The 16389-nt window shown below is 54.0% G+C and overlaps 1 protein-coding gene across 1 annotated transcript; it reads left to right on the forward strand.

The window, feature by feature from the left end:
* Positions 1-15974, forward strand: LOC119106129 (endoplasmic reticulum resident protein 44). The gene is made up of 9 exons (XM_037229727.1): positions 1-195; positions 4862-4937; positions 6289-6441; positions 8470-8648; positions 10136-10251; positions 11791-11938; positions 12690-12843; positions 13239-13372; positions 14959-15974. Exons 1-9 carry the CDS (start codon positions 142-144, stop codon positions 15169-15171), a joined length of 1227 nt encoding a protein of 408 aa, XP_037085622.1. The 5' UTR covers positions 1-141; the 3' UTR covers positions 15172-15974.
* Positions 15975-16389: the final 415 nt, after the last annotated feature.

Raw genomic sequence — 16389 nt, forward strand, 5'->3', positions numbered from 1 at the left:
CTGTGCTGGTGGTTGGAGGACGTTCGTGGTCACTGGATGGCATGGAGTAGGGGCACGTTTCTCGTACGATTGTACCATTGCGTGCCCCCCATGCACAGGAAATTTGTTAAATAACATTTTTTATCATAGGGAAGGGTTGCGATGGGTTATCGCGAGGCGGTATTCATGGGGAAGGAACAGCTGTTAACTGTGATGGTAAGTGACGAGTCATGCCTGGAAGCCATACTGCTGAAATACACGTTACACCCAATATTTCAGGCATAGCGGCGGTGTTACGGCAATAGTTTCAGAGCATGCACACTGTAAGTATCAAATCCGCGATTGTGGTGCCTATAATGGTGCATAAAGAGCCAATGTTGCAAGGATTTACAATGTCGCTATTTATATTTCAAACAAAAGTGCCTTCAAGATGTGTCAAAACACAAAAATAGGTTGAAAATTGATGAAAATTTAGCCTGGCCTGAGGTTCTGCATGTGTGCTCTGTAGGTGGCCTCTTGAAAATACATCCCATATGCTAGACAGCTGCACTACATTGTTGCACCTTGTGCTCTTGCGCATCAAACCTAGGTAATACCAAAGTATGGAAAAGTTTCCAAGTGTTTCTGTGAAAAATGATTTGGAGCACTTCTCCTGAAATGACTTTTGCATCTTCCCTCCATAAAACATTTGCTCCCCATGTGCTGTAGTTGGTGATCATGCACCAACCAAACTGAGATTTCTAAAGTTTTGGTTGGCATTGGCTGCAATTTTGCTGCTCTATTGCATCTCCAGCAAAGTCTCCAGTACTATGGACTTGTTCAGTGTAACATGTATCTCTTACAGTTTGAAGCTGTGACATAGTTCATAGCATGTGTGATCAGATTGTGTTATGGCAGAGCTATTTTGCATGTGTCACACATATCTCATTTATCATATGCTGTCATGGTATGTCTGGGTACTATATATGCTATCATTTTATACATGGGGATATTATGTGATGGTCTCTAAATATTTGCCTTTTTTAGCATTAATTGTAAGCATCGGTATGTACATAATTGAAGGCATGCATATATAGCTAAAGAAATTAGAACTTTAGTTGTATTAATGTTGTCATACATCATTTAAGAGATTTCACAAGCCTGCTACACTTCAGACTTGCTTTTTACTGGCTTTCTTTAAAAGAAATATCCAGTTTTTCACTCTCTCTCCTGATTGTTAACTCCTGTTTACCCTGTAAACTCCTGTATATGTTTCTAAATATGAATAATATTGCATTTGCACATGCATAATTTGCTGCTGTGAAAGAAATATTGATTGGGATGAAACTAGGGTGATGTTTGTTCTGTGTACATCATAATCCAGTCATAATGTTAACCAGCAGGATTATCAGAAATATTTAGGAATAGGTTGTCTATTACATCAAGCCTTTAGGATCTTTTAGGATTCCCAGTCCTCTGGAATGGTAAGAAGATCAGTATCCTGCCTTGACACTCTGCATTTTAGTGTATTGACACTCTGTATTTGCAGTGTCCAGTAACAGTGCTGGTCCATTTGCTTACGCGAGCTTCAAACATTAAGCCCACTGGATATTTGGATGGAATTTCAGTGAGCATTGGGTGAAACCTGTGGATGGGGATCCCCATCATATAACTGTTTTTAGTGATCATGGAGCTAACCAGTGGGTCATATTTAGACAGGTTTCTGCTGTGAACCAGTACCCTAGTTAAAAATCAAAGGTGTTTTTGAGTTTGGTTTGAGTTTTGAGTGGTTTGAGTTTGAGTAGCTTCCTTAATATCACAATGATTCTGCATTTTGCCATTAAAATGGGGTTAATTGGTGATGTACTGATAGTATCATGACTGCAGCACCCTCTTAATAAATGACATTGTCATCTAGGTGTATTTCAGCATCGGTCAGTGCGTGCAGTAGTTTTCTGATCTTTGCCCGTGAGGAGACAATCACATACCCCAGTGTGTCAGTAATCTGCTGGCAGGTGGTCCAAGCACATGGTCTTTGTTGATGTGTGCAAGGGCCCCTCCCTGGTCCCCTGTTGACCGCTGGATGAGGGCGGGCTGGCAGAGCGGGAGACGGCTCCTACACAGTGCTGGAGTCCGGCAGCATGCCGATCATGCCCGCAGTGATCCTCCAGTGCCAATTGCCCCTCCCCCCTCCCCTTCTGGCCCGGCGCTGTGGTGCGGGCTTCCATCCAGCCGAACGAGACAGCTTTCCGGGGACCGCGGAAAAACCCAGACCCGCGACCGCGGCTGAGTTTTCGGGCAGAAGACCTGTTACAAGTCTGTGTCCAATTTTAAGTAGATAAGCACTTTAACAAGCTCACTGATGACTTCGAGATCAAAGTGTGTGGCAGGGAAGCTGTGTGTGTGGCGAGTCTTGTATAACCCCGAACAGGCTCTAATTCCGGATTGTCCGGCTCCCGTTGCCGTGCTTCATGATGCGAAATGTGCCAATCAATCCGGTGTGCTAGTTCTCCAGACACGTCGTGTTGCGTAGGCGGGCCATTCTGCCATTTGGGAGTACCTGCTGCAGCTGTGCTGGCCGCATTGTGTGTGTGGTGGGTGTGGGATGAGGGCATTTGGGACTGACATATCAGTGATCATGTTATCAATGAGTGTGCGGCGAGGTAGCCGTCACCCCGCCAAGGGTGCGGACGGGGTAACCGTCACCCCACCAAGGGTGCGGACGAGGTAGCCGTCTTCCCACCAAGGGTCGCAGACGAGGTGGCCGTCTTCCCACCAAGGGTACGGACGAGGTAGCCGTCACCCCGCCAAGGGTGCGGACGGGGTAGCCGTCACCCCACCAAGGGTCGCAGACGAGGTGGCCGTCTTCCCACCAAGGGTACGGACGAGGTAGCCGTCACCCCGCCAAGGGTGCGGACGGGGTAGCCGTCACCCCACCAAGGGTGCGGACGAGGGTAGCCGTCTTCCCACCAACGGTGCGGACGAGGTAGCCGTCGCCCCACCAAAGTCTGTATGCAGGCCACTCGCTGAGTTGCGGTGCCTTCCTGACGTTGTGCAGTTGGCAAATATGATATCAATGTTCAATGGAGAGGACAGTAGGAGCCTTCAGAATACAGTTTGATATCCCTGCTGCCCCTTTTTGGGAGCGTCATGGCATGAACCTACACAGAGAAGGAGCCTTCAGAATGCAGTTTGATATCCCTGCTGCCCCTTTTTGGGAACGTCACGGCATGCACTGTGTGTGATGAGCTGTCCCCCACTATGTTTCGTTCGTGCTGCAGCCTGAGCGGCATGGTTTAAGTCCGAGGCGTTGGGGCAACCCGAGCGTTAATGTTTATGTTAAGTCTGCCTGGGAGGCCATATTGGACTGATGCCAGACGCGTGCCATTTACATTGGTTATTCAGCTGCGCTTTCAGAACGTCAACCATATGCTCCTCCCCCGCACGCCCACCATTCGAGGGAACGTGCACTGCGGGGATTCGTCTCGTATCTGTCCGATTGGCGTCATAGGCTCGTGGTCAACGGAACACTTTCGATTGAAAAGCGGTTGGCCCATGGCCCTGTGGAGGGTGACTCCTTTTCACCGTGTATTGAAGATCATCTGCGTCGCATTGAATGCGGCTGCTTCCTGCTTGCCGGTGATACGAGTTTTTCAGCCGTTTCGCGTCCCCAGCTAATGGTAGTGGAAGGCGTGGAGGGATCTGGATTATGACGAAGCATTATCTGTCAGATGGGGCCGACCGTCGATCCTCCACAATCTCAAATGCTCAGGCTGGCCTTCCCACCTCCAGACCAAGTATATCTCTGATGTCCTCTCCCGATCAAGTATTTTTCGGCAGAATTGGCCGTAAACACGTGTGTAACTTAATACACTCCAGCATTCGTGATTTGTTTTTATAGCACTGAATACCAAACTAATTTCTCACATATCTCTGACGTAGTCAGTGGGGGCACGCAAGCACGCACCTCCGTATTCCGTCTTGACAAGGCGGTCCCAGCAGGCCAAAATTCAGCCGAATCGCAGTGATGATGGCGTAGTTTGCGAGCCTGCGATTGACGGCAGAATATAGGAGCGTGATCGGGACGGGGCAGCCAATTACCGCTCATGGTCCACATGACATTTTGTGGGTCGACAGAGAACTGCGCACGCTGCTCATTCGGTAGCCTAATCATGCATCATCCAGGAAAACAGCGGCTCTTCCGTAGAATACCCATCTGCTACAGTTCAAAATCCCACCCCTAGTAGCGCAAAGAGTGCTGCACGATATACCCTCATCTGAGAAACATCTCCCCCGTGAGATTTGGGCTCTCAAGTCATGTTCACCTGTTTCTCATCGCACGCGCGGCCTTGACCGTTCCGCGCTTAAGTTAGGCTCACCGAACAGCGCGCTCTCATCAAAATAGCTTAGAGCCGTCTGTTCTGTAGGCTGCCAAGCTTTATGGACACTTTACTGGCAAGTAATACGAGCGTGGGTGTCTTACGACAGCTTTGTATGTTAGAGTGCTTGTTATCGACTGTGATTGAACTCTGTACTGTGGCGTCTTCGATCACCGTTATGGCATGTCATCCATTGTTTTCTTGATACTGCATTATGCTTCAGATGAATTGCCTGTTTTTGAATTTGGTATGAAATACTTTGCTTGTCGATTGGGCTCTGCTCTGTTGGTGGTAAAATAAATTAAACACATAGACAGAATTAGCATGTTACGGCTGAAGACGGCCAAAGGTTGCTATATTTGCAAAACCTGTGAAGCAAAAAAACAACAGATTTTGCACTATGGCGCATCATAAAATGCTTTGAATATTGCCCTGATGCTCTCTCAAAGTGGGACTACTTGCATTAGCTGTGAAAAATTTGATGTCAAATTGTATCAGATGACAAGCCTGTTGATTTCTTTCAGCTGCTGATGGTGCACATCCAGTGTTCAAACTCGGGTGCAGTGCAGTTCACGTCTGAAAACTTTGACAAAACAATAGGTAAGAACATGCACCCGCCATTTGTGTCATTTATATGTCTGATGGATGAAACCACCTTTTATTGTGATAATTTCATGGGGAGGTATTGATTCTCCTTCCATGCTAGTAAGCATGTATGACTGGCCTCTACAAGTGTTTTAGTGAAGGCAAGTACTTACTGATTATGTTCTGAAGCTGTCTTTCATTAACTGGTGTGTTGTGCTTGGCCAAGGGACAGGAAATGGATTCAAAGTTTGTGTATAGTTCTTCAATTATTCAGTTCCTGTTGGACTTTCATTAATGTGGCAGGGCGGTACCCATCAATGCATCATTGCCTTGGAGTCTGGGAGCCAAGATTTTGGTGGCCACTTTGATGAATCTAATTTTCTATAATTTTTGACATCCAAGCTCTACTGCTGTACTTGCCACAGATCAGTGCGTGCATTAGTGGTACTGTGCTGTGCTGTGCCAGTGCTGCACTGAGCCTATGATTGTGACGTGGTGTGTTGGATATTAAATGTAGTCTAGCTTAAAATGTATGTAGCCGTTAATTTGGCAGTACTGCAATGGCTTGGTCTGTCTGGCCGGAGCTGGAGCGCTGGGCATCCCGCAGCAATGTCGCGTGCTAGTTGACTACACACGATAATGCCCCAGGCTACCATATACGACACCGACTCAGGCTACCACACACGACACTGACCTAGTCTACCACGCACGACACGGGCCTAGGCTGTCACAGACGACACCGACCTAGTCTACCACACACGGCACGGGCCTAGGCTACCACACACGACACCGGCCTAGGCTACCACACACGACACCGACTTAGTCTACCACACACGACACGGGCCTAAGCTACCACACACGACACCGGCCTAGGCTACCACACACGACACCGACCTAGTCTACCACACACGACACGGGCCTAGGCTGTCACAGACGACACCGACTTAGTCTACCACACACGACACGGACCTAGGCTACCACACACGACACCGGCCCAGGCTACCACACACGCCACCGACCTAGGCTACCATACGCGATACCGACCCAGGCTACCACATACGACACCGACCCAGGCTACCACACACGACACCGACCCAGGCTACCACACACGACACCGGCCTAGGCTACCACACACGACACCGGCCTAGGATACCACAAACGACATCAGCGTAGGCTACCACACAAGACACCGACACAGGCTGCCACACACGATACCGACCCAGGCTACCACACACGACACCGGGCTAGGCTACCACACGACACCGGCCTAGGCTACCACACACGACACCGGCCTAGGGTGCCACACACGACACTGGCCTCAGCCAACCGCTGGTGTTTGGTCGACTGACGGGACCTCCTGCCGCAGCCTCCACCGAGCTGGTGTTTGTGAACTTCTACGCCGACTGGTGTCGCTTCAGCAACATGCTGGCGCCTGTGTGGGACAGCGCCGCCGACCTCGCCGCCTCCCGGTTCGACGGCGGCAGGGTCGTCATGGGCAAGGTCGACTGCGACCAGCAGGGTGAGCCCTCGACGGGCGTCCAGCTGTCATCGCGAGCTCGCCGGCGCACAACGGCGCCGCGGGCCGGGCGCATGCCCGCATTGTAGCCGCCTGCGGAGATCGCTACGCTCTGGTCACCGACGCGCGTGCTGTGGCGTCATTAGAGGACTGGCTGATGGTGATCCACTGGCGGTCGGCGCTGGTAAATGTTGAGCGCTCGGAAACCCACTGTGGGGTCGCGAGTTAGAAGCGTGTGAGTCCTCGCTACAGCCCCCCTCCTCTCCCCCCCCCCCGCTCCAAAATTTGCTTCGAGGCGATCAGAGTTGCAAACCGGGTGGGGCGCGCGCGAGTGTCGTTAACCGCCCCATGATGGCATGCCCCACGTATCGTGCCTGGTCCCGAAATTATTTCCAAGCGCGCGTAATGGTTAAGGCATTGGCTGATGTGTTCAACCATGTTTTTTTTATCTATCCCAGTGATGGACAAGGTCATTTAGACAACAGGCTTTCACACGGGTGTTCTTATCGGGGGCGGCTGTTGGCCGCCGTGGCCGGCACTCGACTCCGTTCGGATCACAGGACAGACAGTTCGATCGTTACAAAACATGCACTACTTCTGTACTCATATGACGATGCCACCACAGCAGCATCGTGCACTGAACAGGAGCACTGCCCGTGCGCTTCCCGTCGTTGCCAACCCGTCTCCCGACCGCGGCCGGCGCGTTGGCGGGCCAGACGGCGCCGGACGGCGCTGGCTGACAGCAGGGGTCACGGCTGACTCGCACCTGTGCCCGGTGACAGCTGACATTTGCACCTGCCCGTGGGAGTCCCCCCCCCCCCCTGCAGCGCGAGCGCTTTCAGACTGAAACGGCTGAATCGCGTGTGAAAATATTACTGAATATTATTAAAGCTAACCGGTCGAATCGCACGTAAAACTATGCTGCCGGGGACGTCTTGGCACTTCGCTGTCGCTGGAGATACGCGTGGGTTTTCCACGACGCACTGCGCGCCTGTCTGTTTCGAGGTGCTCCTGATCCACCCATTTCCGCGGTTCACATGTACAAACGGTCCAAGGTGTCAGCTCCGCGCGAGATGGGCCCACCAGCTCCGGCCGCGGGGTACACCTGTCTCTCGCCGGACGCAGGAGCGCGCCTGCCCGTCTTTGGCAGCCATGCGCGGTCGGTCTATAGCAGGCGCCACACAGGCACCTGTGCTAAATCGTAGGAAACGGGGCCGTCCATCGCAAATGACGTTGCTCCACCCGACAAAACACGATTTGCCGTCCAACGTCCAGCTCTGAAAGCTTAACTCACGTACGGTGCAGCTTGAGGTTCGACTTTAGCAAATGTACCGCATCCAACTGTCCGATAGCGGGGACTACAGTGGATAGCTCTGGAGACAACTATTGAGGCACCGAGTCCAGGCGCATTGCGTGACGCGGCGAAATCCCATTCTCTCTTTAAATGATAATGAGTATATAATTAATGTGTCGGCACGCATTGCGCCGAGCTGGGTTTGTAAACACGCATCCATCCGTGGACACAAGGCAGACGGCCGTGCGATGATTGAAACGTGCCTCAAGAAACATTTAGAGCTGCCGTGTTCAACTTGCTTTGCAATCCGTAACGCAAGGTAATTTTTTAGGTGATAGACCCCGTTCTTGATGTTACGTTTCCCGTGCCAAACATGGAGTGAAGAACGTTATATATTACGTTGTGTTTCATACTTATGTTCTCTTCTGTATCACGTTCCCTGCCTATGGAGTGAAGCGTACCGTTCACTCAAAAGGCTGTCACATGTCTCTCCCGCATGCCGCGAGGTACACCTGCTCTCCCCTGGCGTGGGGTACAGCCGTCTGTGCCCCGGCCCAGCGTGCACCTGACTTCCCTGACGTGGGGTACAGCCGTCTGCGTACTGACGCAGTGTGTACCTGACTCTCCCCTGGTGCGGGGTACAGCGGCCTATGCCCTGAGACAGTGTGTACCTGACTCCCCTGGTGCGGGGTACAGTCATCAGTGCCTTGACGTAGTGTGCACGTGCTCTTCCCCAGACGGGATCGCGTCCCGGTTTCACATCAGCAAGTACCCGACGCTGAAGCTGCTGCGTAACGGCCACCCGGCCAAGTCAGAGTACCGCGGCCAGCGCAGCGCCGAGGCGCTCGTGCGCTTCCTCGAGGACGAGCTGCGCGACCCGGTGCGGGTCATCAACGCCACCAGCGACCTGCGAGAGGTCGGTGTGCGCCGCCGGCAGCCGGATGGCCTGGGGGTGTGGTGTCGCGAGCGCCATCTATCCCTTCCGTCCGTTGCGGGCCATCTGGTGATCGCTGTGGAAAGAGCCGGTGCACCGCGGCTGTTGGGCCTGCGTGCGACTGGGGGCGATGCAGGCTGGGGTGCCGTCCGTGGTGTTTTATAAAGATGTGCCGCTAATCTTACGCGAGCAGAGGGGATGGGAACGGTGCATTGATGTTGTCAGAATTCTGCTCTTTGTGCTGTGTTCAGTTGGGAAGCGTTGAACAATTTCGAGACACTGAAGGGCTTTAACCTAAACAAGATACGATCAGACACGAAGCGGTAAGGTGCCACTTCAAGATGCCCCGGGTGGCGCGCCGGTGTGCCGCCGGGTGTCGTGTCGCTCCCCCGCTACATTGGGGTCGACCAGGGCGACCTAGGCCGGCCCGGGGCGGCCGCCGTGACCGGCCAAAGGGCGTCCCCCGCGCCCCTGGCCCGGCTGATCTCCGAAATAACCGGGGCTCCTCGCACTCGCACTTCCAACGGGAGTGGTGGCGATCCTTTCGGATTTATCGGCAGGCGGTTCATGGTCTCGAGCGCAGAGTGAACGGCTCGCTGTGGTGACGAGGGCGTAGGGCACCAACGGCTCACTGTGGTGACGAGGGCGTAGGACACCAACGGTTCACTGTGGTGACGGGGGCGCAGAGCGCCAACAGCTCGCTGTAGTGACGTAGGTTCAGCACCAACGGCTCACTGTGGTGACGAGGGCGCAGAGCACCATCGGCTCGCTGTAGTGACGTGGGCCCAGAACCAACGGCTCATTGTGGTGACGAGGGCGCAGAGCACCAGCGGCTCGCTGTGTTGAGAGGGCTGAGCGCCAACCGTTCACTGTGGTGACGAGAGATCAGAGAACCAACGGCTCACTTCGGTGACGAGGCGCTCTTTTGTATAGAGTACGAAGATCGCGCATTTTGAAAGTGTGGTCGAGTATTCCTGGGAGCCTGACTGTGATGCGACGGAAAACATCGGAAGTGATGGAGAGATTCTAATTCGGGGATCAAACCCGATGCCGTGGAAGGTTTGAGTTGTATTTAGCTGTCGTTCCATATACAATGCGGGAGAACGCCAGGGCGGTCAGACGCCAGGTGATCTACTGACCTGTCGAAGACATCTTGCAAGCCGCCACTAAATGCTTCGTTCAACATATCCCCGTGGACTTGCCCGGTGTCTTGTGAACCTTCCGTTTGTAACTCGGGTTCATAACGATTCTTCCGTACCGCGGCACGCACCGTCTTGTTTTTTCAAGAACCATCAGGCGATCCCGACTGCCCATGACCGATGCACTGGCTGGCGAAAACGGCTGATGGATGTGGTCGATGCAGGCGCTCCATAACAGGGACGTGATCATGTGCGTCACATCCTCTTAAGAAAAAGGTTGAGTGCGTCGAACTGCGACTGCGTGACATGACCCCACTTCTCGTTTTCCAGGAGAAGAAGGGTCAAGTGATCGGCTACTTCGAGAGCCGGGCGTCCACCAACTACCAGTCGTTCCAGCGCATGGCCACGGCGCTGAAGGACGAGTGCCACATGATCGCCGGCTTTGGGTAGGACGTCACCGGATTGAGCAGGGGCGAGGTGACGCTGGCGGCGGGCAGCACAGTGACGGCTGGATGGTCTTTCAAGAGTGTGTGACAAATATCACGTGATCTGGCAACTGGCAACGCCATATTATCTGACACCTTTTTGGCTGCGGGCTCAATCGCGTTCCCAGTCTGAGCTAGCGTGGTGGTAGGAGACGGAGAGGAAAGACAGAATTTTCTTCGGTAGTACAGGCTGTCAACCTTTGACGATATTAATTTTGGATCCCATATGTACGATCAGTTGCATTTATTGGACGGTAATTCACCGCGATTCAGTCAAATGCTGCATGGCATGCATATTTATCGGGAGCATAGTTTTGCAAAAAAAATGATTTGGAGAGGGGGCTGAACAGCTAGAATGATGTAACATACCCTCAAAATAGTTAGCAAATGGGTTTGTCTACCGATTCCGCTCACTTTCTTCTCGAAGTCGTGGAGGGAGCTGTAGTCCAACTCTGGTGGGGGGCTGGACCCCCTTCTCCCATGGCTGAGTAGGAAAATACACTTCTGATATTTATAGCTGCTTAGGAGAGTTGTATGCAGTGCAATATCACCACTGACGACATCGCGTCTCGTCGGCATAGCTTGCTCATTATACCGGACCGGAGAGACGAGTTTTCACCAGGAAATAAATAATCTTGACTAGCATAGCTTAAATAGCGACGTAATTTGGGGTTGCAAGCAGCATGCTTGCAAGCCGGTTACGGCGAGTCTTTGGTGAAAATGTAGTTCTTCGGGGCCTGGCATTCCACAAGCGTGCCAACCGTACATCTTGGGAACGCAAAGGAGCACGCAGCACTCACCACGAGTGCCACGTGAGTGCACGAGGGCACAGCTCGAGTGCCAGAAGATGTGGCGTTGCCAGATCATGTGACATTCGCCACGCGCTCTTGAAAGATCTTCCCGGTGCCGTCCGGATTGTTGACATGAGCTGCCATTTGCCAGCCACGGATTGTCGTCATGGGTTGCCATTTGCCAGCCATCATGGATTGTCGACATGAGCTGCCATTTGCCAGCCATCATCATGGATTGTCGACATGAGTTGCCATTTGCCAGCCATCATGATGGCTTGTCGACATGAGCCGCCATTTGCCAGCCGTCTCTGGCGACTGACTGTTGCTGTGGATAGCGGCTGGGCGCTGGCCGGCCTGACACAGCTGCGGCGCTGTGCCAGCTGGTCCAGAGCCGCGGCTGACGGTCGATGTCATAGCGTCTGTTCCGCTTCTCTTCCGGCCACGTGAAGCAGTCGAGCGGTTGTAGAACATGCATGCATATGCAGGGAAAGACAATAACTAGGATATATGGGTAAAATGACGTGGACATGTAACTGCCTAAATATCACGATGTCGAGCTTTAGCAACGCATCGGCCACTGATGCAGCAGCGCTGACATGACAGTGCAGATCCGCTGGCGAAGGAAGACGGCCCGACTGCTAGTGCGGTACACCGCACGGCGCCGGCCGGGCCACGTGACGGGACGCGCGCGGCGTGTGTCGGTCGGCAGGGAGGCGTTTCGCCACCTGCTGCCCTCCGGCCGGGACACGGTGGTGGTGCGCAAGGCCGGCTCCTCCGAGGAGGTGTCGCTGCCCAACCTGGACATCATGAACACGCAGAAGCTCACCGACTGGGCGCAGAGGGCCTGCGTGCCGCTGGTCAGTCAGAAGTGGTGGTGACGGCCCCGGCTGCTTACGAGAAGGGGCAGCGTCCGACCGTTTAGGGGACTGTCCGGCTGTTTAGAGGGACTGTGTGTGGCTGTCTAGGGTGTCAGGCTCTTTGGTGAGGCAATCTCGTGTTTCGTGAGGGGAGCATCCCTGTGATAGATAGTTTGGGTGCTTTGTGGGTCAACCACGGGGGTTCCGCGAGGCTATGTCTGACTACCCTGGCCTCCGGGCTCACTCCGCGGACGCCACCTTAAGTGGATCTGGTTGCTGAGGGGCTTCTCGTGTTGCTCTCTGCTGTGTGGTTAGTGGCCTCACACCATCGCCTCTGATATGTACCGTTTTGAATGCTCTCGTCAACCGTTGTGACAAGGAGTGGCGTATTCACAGGCATACCAGATGCCTTGGAACTGGTTAGAGCCCCATTTCTTTACCTGTGACTCATGCAGAGGCGTTAAGATCATGTACCGCTATCATAATCAGGTATCAAGCCACGTGAACACCACGTGGTCTGACCCTGTGAGGCGGATGTGGTGCCACAGCTCGGGGCGGTCCCCTTGGCCCACTTCGTTGCTATCCGCCGGAGCTTCAGGACCCCCTGCGTGCGGACCAAACCACAATCGGTGTGAGGCCCCGGCTCGCGGCGCCGGCGGCCGCCGTCAGCACGGCTCGACACTGCATGACCGCCGAGACCCCACGCCGGCCCGCCTGGCCGCTGTAAGGTCGCGCTGCTGACGCGGACGCGTGCCGCCGCCAGGTGCGGGAGATCACGTTCGGAAATGCCGAGGAGCTGACCGAGGAGCGGCTGCCGTTCATGATCCTCTTCCACCACCCGGACGACAAGGAGACGCCGCAGCAGTTTGTCCGCGTGGTGGAGCAGCAGCTGTTCTCGGAGAAAAGTCAGTGATGGCGTTTTGCGTGTGGGTGGTTGGCCGTTGGTCGTTGAGGGCGCGCCGACTGCTGGAGTCGTCTGGCCCCGTTTTTGGCCGGGTTGGCTCGGGACGGAGTCGATCGTCTCGCCGGGGAGCCGAACGCTGGTGCCGAGGCGACGGCTCGGGTGTCGGCCGGAGCGCTGTGCCATTGGCTTTCGGTGGCCTGGCCAGCGCCGCGGGCGTATCTGCCGCCTTTCTGGCGGCCCCGGCTCCAGCGAGGGGTGACGACCCGTCCGTCCGTTTTCGCAGGCGCTTTTTGCGACGTGGTCACGTGACCTGTCCGTCCACGTCGGCATCACCGGCGACGGCGGTCACGTGACCCGTCCGTCGCCGTCGATAACGGTTGTTTTCGCTTGCCGCAGATGGCATCAACTTCCTCACGGCGGATGGCCTGCAGTTTGCGCACCCGCTGCACCATTTGGGGAAGACGAAGGAGGACCTGCCGCTGATCGCCATCGATAGCTTTCGCCACATGTACGTCTTCCCCGACATCAAGGTGAGTCGCTGGCGACGGGGAAACTGAAGTAATCGTATTAAATCGAGAAAATGGTCATCTTTAAGGGAGTGTCCCGTCTTTGTGGCGCATTTCAAAAACATACTCTGACGAAACCTTAGGGCTAGTTACGTGTAGTGATGGCACTGGGCAGTGCCACTGCAGCACCTTGAAGACAAGATGAGGATATCAATTTGTAATTTTTCGAGTCCAAGTTGTGCTGTCAACCTCTTGTAACAGCACTCCCCTGCAGTCGCGGCACCGTCGTCATGTAAACCGCCGTGGCACCTGTACTGGTGCAAATAAAAACAAATTTTGTCGTATACCCAGAGGTCAAGGCAGGGGCCAGTTGCCGAGAAACGAATTGGTTGAAGCTCGAACCAGTGCGTCGCAATGGATCACACGATACTCCCATTCTCAAAGCCAAAGTGCGCTTCGAAAAGAGCCACTTGTAACCGCCGTACGGAAGACATCAAAGCTTTAGTACAACGTTTCATTGCATTCAGGGGTAATAGCCCGCATGCAATGAAGCGTTCGCTTATCTTTTTGTCAAAATAGCGTGTTTCAAGCTTTCGTAGTATTTATTTCACGAGTATTTTGACAAGCTAGTGTGTCCATATATTACAGAACTTACACGGTAAAACCGGGCAAATGAAGTGTTTTACTCTCATAGTTGCGAGCAGCTGGGGGCCAACGGCACTGCTTCTGCAGGGCGGTTGCTTCAGATCAAAATTCTGGGCCGTTCTGAAGGATTTTGAGAAAGCTGGTATGACTGATCAGGTCATGCGCGTTTGATCTAACAGTCGGGTGAAAACAGATAAATGGATCTAAATGAAAAGTTCAACAAGGTGGCATACTCCCGTGAAATTGATCACCAGCACATGTATGCGGGGTTTTGTGCAAGAGCAAAAAGAGTTTGAGGTTAAAATTAATCCAGAACCGGCCTGATTGGCATAGAACCCGGCTGCAGTAGAACGTGCACCCTTGTGGCAGACTTTTTATAGAGTAATGTGAGGTGATAGGGCGACGTGACAGGCGACGTGATAGTGCTGTCAAGACACCTTTGATGCCAGCAACTCTATGTTTGTTATCATAACGAACGTTATTTTGGGTAGTGGTTGTAATCTACGAAGAGTCTGGCAGGAGTTAAGACATCGTGATAAGAGGGAAGGCCATCAAATGCGTGCCGATGGCAATGTTGCAGACATTTGGCAGCTCAAAGCGAGCAGCAAGCTCCTGGGGTTAGAGTACCCACGGCCAGTAGCGTGTGGTCGTCTTGGTCGTCTAAAACGTAAATATTGCCGTACGTTTGATTTCTCATATTTTTACTGTTTGCCTACATTGTGTCTAGCATATGTAGGCAGCTGACTTTTCCGGAATACGGGTAAAATGAAAATCCGAGACAAAATGAACAGCCAGCACCCGTACCGCGCAGCGGGCTTGTACGCTGTATTCAACGTTCGAGTCATCTGAGAGATCGAATTCAGTGCTCTCAGCCGATCGTGACCGTTGTGGCGGCGTCGCCACCGGTGAGATAGGGCCCAGCAGCCCCGGCCGCCGTAACACCGCCGGGCCGGCCGCCCCCGCAGGAGATGGAGTCGCCGGGTCGGCTGAAGCAGTTCATCGACGATCTGCACTCCGGCAAGCTGCACCGGGAGTTCCACTACGGCCCCCAGCCAGTGCCGGCGGCGGCGGCGGGCACGCAGCCGACCACTCGGCCGCCCACGTCGCCGCCGGAGTCCGTCTTCAAGAAGCTCGGGCCGTCCGAGAGTCGCTACAGTCTGCTCAAGGATGAACTGTGACCGGGGCGGGCCGATTGCAGACGAAGGGCCAGCAGAGATCGTCGCCAAGTCGTCGCCGGGGCGAGGGGGTCATGCGAGTACGGCCGGCAGCGGCTCCCGCTAGGTCATCAGGAAACCAAGAGGCTTATGTTTGTGTTGCGGCCGGCGGCGGTGACGTGTTGCGGCCGGCAGTGATCATCGCTAAGTCATCACCGAGTTGCGGGACTTCTACTTGTGTTACCTCCGAGAGCTTGTTATTCGCCGCAAATCAGCGTGCCGCCGGGGCCCTTGTGCGGAGTGAGGAGAATGAGGAGAGCCGCTCCACTCCGGCCCGCCGTCGCCTTAGCAATGAAGTCGGCATACCGGTGCCGACGGTTTGTTTTCGGGTGCTCCGAGTGGGGACGGCCGGTGCAGGAGCGATCGATGGGGAGCCCGGTCCGGTCCGCGGTGTTGATTTTGTGGTGAGTGATCTTGTCTGCCTGCACTGTGACGCGTGCCGCCCGGTCGGCCATACGCCGGAAGTGCGCTGACAGCTGGACCGCGCCCCCCGAAGAGGCTGGCTCGGCGGGGAAATCGGATGGTAGAAGGCCAGTGTTACGAGCTAGTGAACGGTAACGGACGGCGCGAGACTTATCAGGCGCCGCGTGATATCAGAGGGCATCAGTTTCCTGCACCTGCTGTGTTCCGTGTCTCTGCGATATTTGTGCACGATTGCGGGCGAAATTGTGTGATTTTGCATAGCCATTGTGTTCGTTTCCATTACATCGAGCGCGCGTCTCAACCCACCGAGCTATGAGTGAAAATAAACAATCAAAACGTAGGCATGATGTTGTTCCTCTATCTCTATGAGTTCGCGGGAGGGAAGGTCCATGACTTTCAAACCCGTTAAGCACGTCGGTTCTGCACGATGGACTGACATCCATAAAAATCACGCCCCATGGCTTTGCGATCAGATGGTACACTCTTTCTGATGTCGCAACTACGTCATCTAAAGTTGAGAATTTCTGTGCTATTATGGACACAGCTATGGCCTGTGTCTACAACCAGTGTTCGAAACGGACTTTGATAATTTCCCATAGTTCGCAGCCAGGGGGGGGGGGGGGCAGTTGCCGCCCTGCCATTGAGTCAGGGGACAAGAAAAATGTCCCCAAGGTTGGAAGACTTTTTCCCGCTGACTTTTTGTAGCATGGCACCCAACCTTGTTCCGGCAGATGCTAGTTGGCGAGAGGCGAAAGGGTT

This window comes from Pollicipes pollicipes, unplaced genomic scaffold (genome assembly GCF_011947565.3).
Source record: "Pollicipes pollicipes isolate AB1234 unplaced genomic scaffold, Ppol_2.1 Scaffold_6138;HRSCAF=7277_pilon_pilon_pilon, whole genome shotgun sequence".
Lineage (NCBI taxonomy): Eukaryota > Metazoa > Arthropoda > Thecostraca > Pollicipedomorpha > Pollicipedidae > Pollicipes > Pollicipes pollicipes.

Coding starts and splice junctions, on each gene's coding strand:
- LOC119106129 (XM_037229727.1), top strand. CDS start 142: ATGGGTTATCGCGAGGCGGTATTCATGGGGAAGGAACAGCTGTTAACT. Junction 10,252..11,790: donor CACATGATCGCCGGCTTTGG/GTAGGACGTCAC, acceptor GTCGGTCGGCAG/GGAGGCGTTTCGCCACCTGC. Junction 11,939..12,689: donor AGAGGGCCTGCGTGCCGCTG/GTCAGTCAGAAG, acceptor GACGCGGACGCG/TGCCGCCGCCAGGTGCGGGA.